Below are 1,653 nucleotides of genomic sequence, written 5' to 3' on the forward strand. Positions count from 1 at the left end.
GGCTGGGAAAGGAGGAGACACACTTACTACACAGATAGTAGATAGGAAAGGAAGGATTTTTCTGAGATCAGGGCTCCTAACAAAACACATTGTGCCATGGGATAAGGAGGGCAGAACGTCACTTATCTTTGCTTCTATCATGTCAGGGAAGGAGAGAGTGCAACACAAATTTGGGGGCCCAGGCCAGCTACTCACCATAGATTGTAGTATCCTTGTCTTCGGAATAAATTGTGAGATTCTTGTCTTCAGAAGAGATTGTGAAATTGTTCTCTTTGGCAAGGGATGTAAAATTGTTTTCTACTTCATCGATTGTAAGATATATGTCTTTGGAGCTACTCAAGCCAGTGTATGAGTTAGATGCACGACAGGTATGGATTCCAGCGTGATTCAGGGATGCAATAGCAGAGAGCGTATCTGAGTTGGCCAGTGTTTTTCCATTGTGAATCCAAGTGAATTGGGCAGGTGGGCTAGATTCAGCAGAACACATCAACTCAATACGTTCCCCTTCACTGTAATGATCGACTGTTGTGAGAATTGTGGGGGTATCTGGACCATCTGGAGGAAAGAGAAGGATTCCATATTGAGATTATGGCAGAAAGAAGGGGCCTCTTCTATTGTATAACCCATCACCAGGGACCACTGTGTCTCCCTCATCCTCCTATGTGCTGGGAAATTCACAGCTCTTTCTCTACATTATGATTTTGGGTCTGAACTTGAAGGATCTTAGGGCTTTCCCCAGTTCAGCACCCCGACTGGCCACCCTCCACCAGAAAGCATGACAAGGCCAGTCTGGGCTCCCTAAAGATTGAGGGGGATGGGAACCTTAGAACTTTGATCTTTAGCACTCAGAGAAGTGACTGAATTAGGCTGACCTCTGGGAACACACCACCAGGCTATAATTATGCACCATATAGAAAGAACAAATTTACTCACAGGCAACATTCAGTGTCAATGGATCACTCCTAATGCTACCAATTGGGTCCCTGACTTCACACACATACGGTCCTTTGTCATTCCTTGTGACACTATTTATAGTGAGTATCTGGTTCTCCTGTGACAGCTGTATCCTGTCACCAGATGGGGCACGTTGGTTTATGAACCACTGGTACGTGACAGTTACACTCGTAGCCTGGCATGTCAATGTGACAGTGTCCTTGTTTTCCACTGGGGCCGTGTTGGAGCTGCTGATGGTAGGTTTGGATAGTGCTTCTGTAGAGAAAATAAGACAGAAAATGACTGTGTTGGTTCTTTTTCTTACCTTATAACCAAATAACTGTTTTGGAAGTAGCTGCTCTAAGACCTTGGCAAGGCTGGAGGCCAGAGACCAAGAATCTGTGAGTTCAATGGCAAGGACAGCCCTTTCTCTGGTGTAGATCACAACTTCTCCAGGCCTTAGGAAAAGTTCATCTTCAGTTCCTGTGGCTGACAAAGACATTCACATGGAGCCCAAGTCCCTGGTGCTCCATCGTTCTGGGCTGAGGCAAGCTGGTCCAGGGATGACAGACCCCTTCATCCAGCACCTGTGCTTGGATTTGAGACCTTTCTAGCCTGGCAGGACCACTGAGAGTTTATGTTTCCTTTACCCGGACTCCAAGAAGCCAGGCTTACTTACCTCCATGCCTTGTTGAGGATATTGGTGGAGGCTGGAGAGGA

The 1,653-nt window shown here is 46.4% G+C and overlaps 1 protein-coding gene across 1 annotated transcript; it reads right to left on the minus strand.

Annotated features, from left to right (window-relative positions):
* Window positions 1-382: 382 nt before the first annotated feature.
* On the minus strand, window positions 383-1,209 carry LOC123254961 (carcinoembryonic antigen-related cell adhesion molecule 1-like; the record flags this gene model as incomplete). Its single annotated transcript, XM_044683845.1, has 2 exons — window positions 383-555; window positions 934-1,209. Coding segments are annotated over 2 exons (449 nt in total), but the record flags the coding sequence as incomplete, so codon positions are not given.
* Between the last annotated feature and the right edge of the window lie 444 nt (window positions 1,210-1,653).

The sequence above is a fragment of the Gracilinanus agilis genome, unplaced genomic scaffold, assembly GCF_016433145.1.
Source record: "Gracilinanus agilis isolate LMUSP501 unplaced genomic scaffold, AgileGrace unplaced_scaffold36472, whole genome shotgun sequence".
Taxonomy (NCBI): domain Eukaryota; kingdom Metazoa; phylum Chordata; class Mammalia; order Didelphimorphia; family Didelphidae; genus Gracilinanus; species Gracilinanus agilis.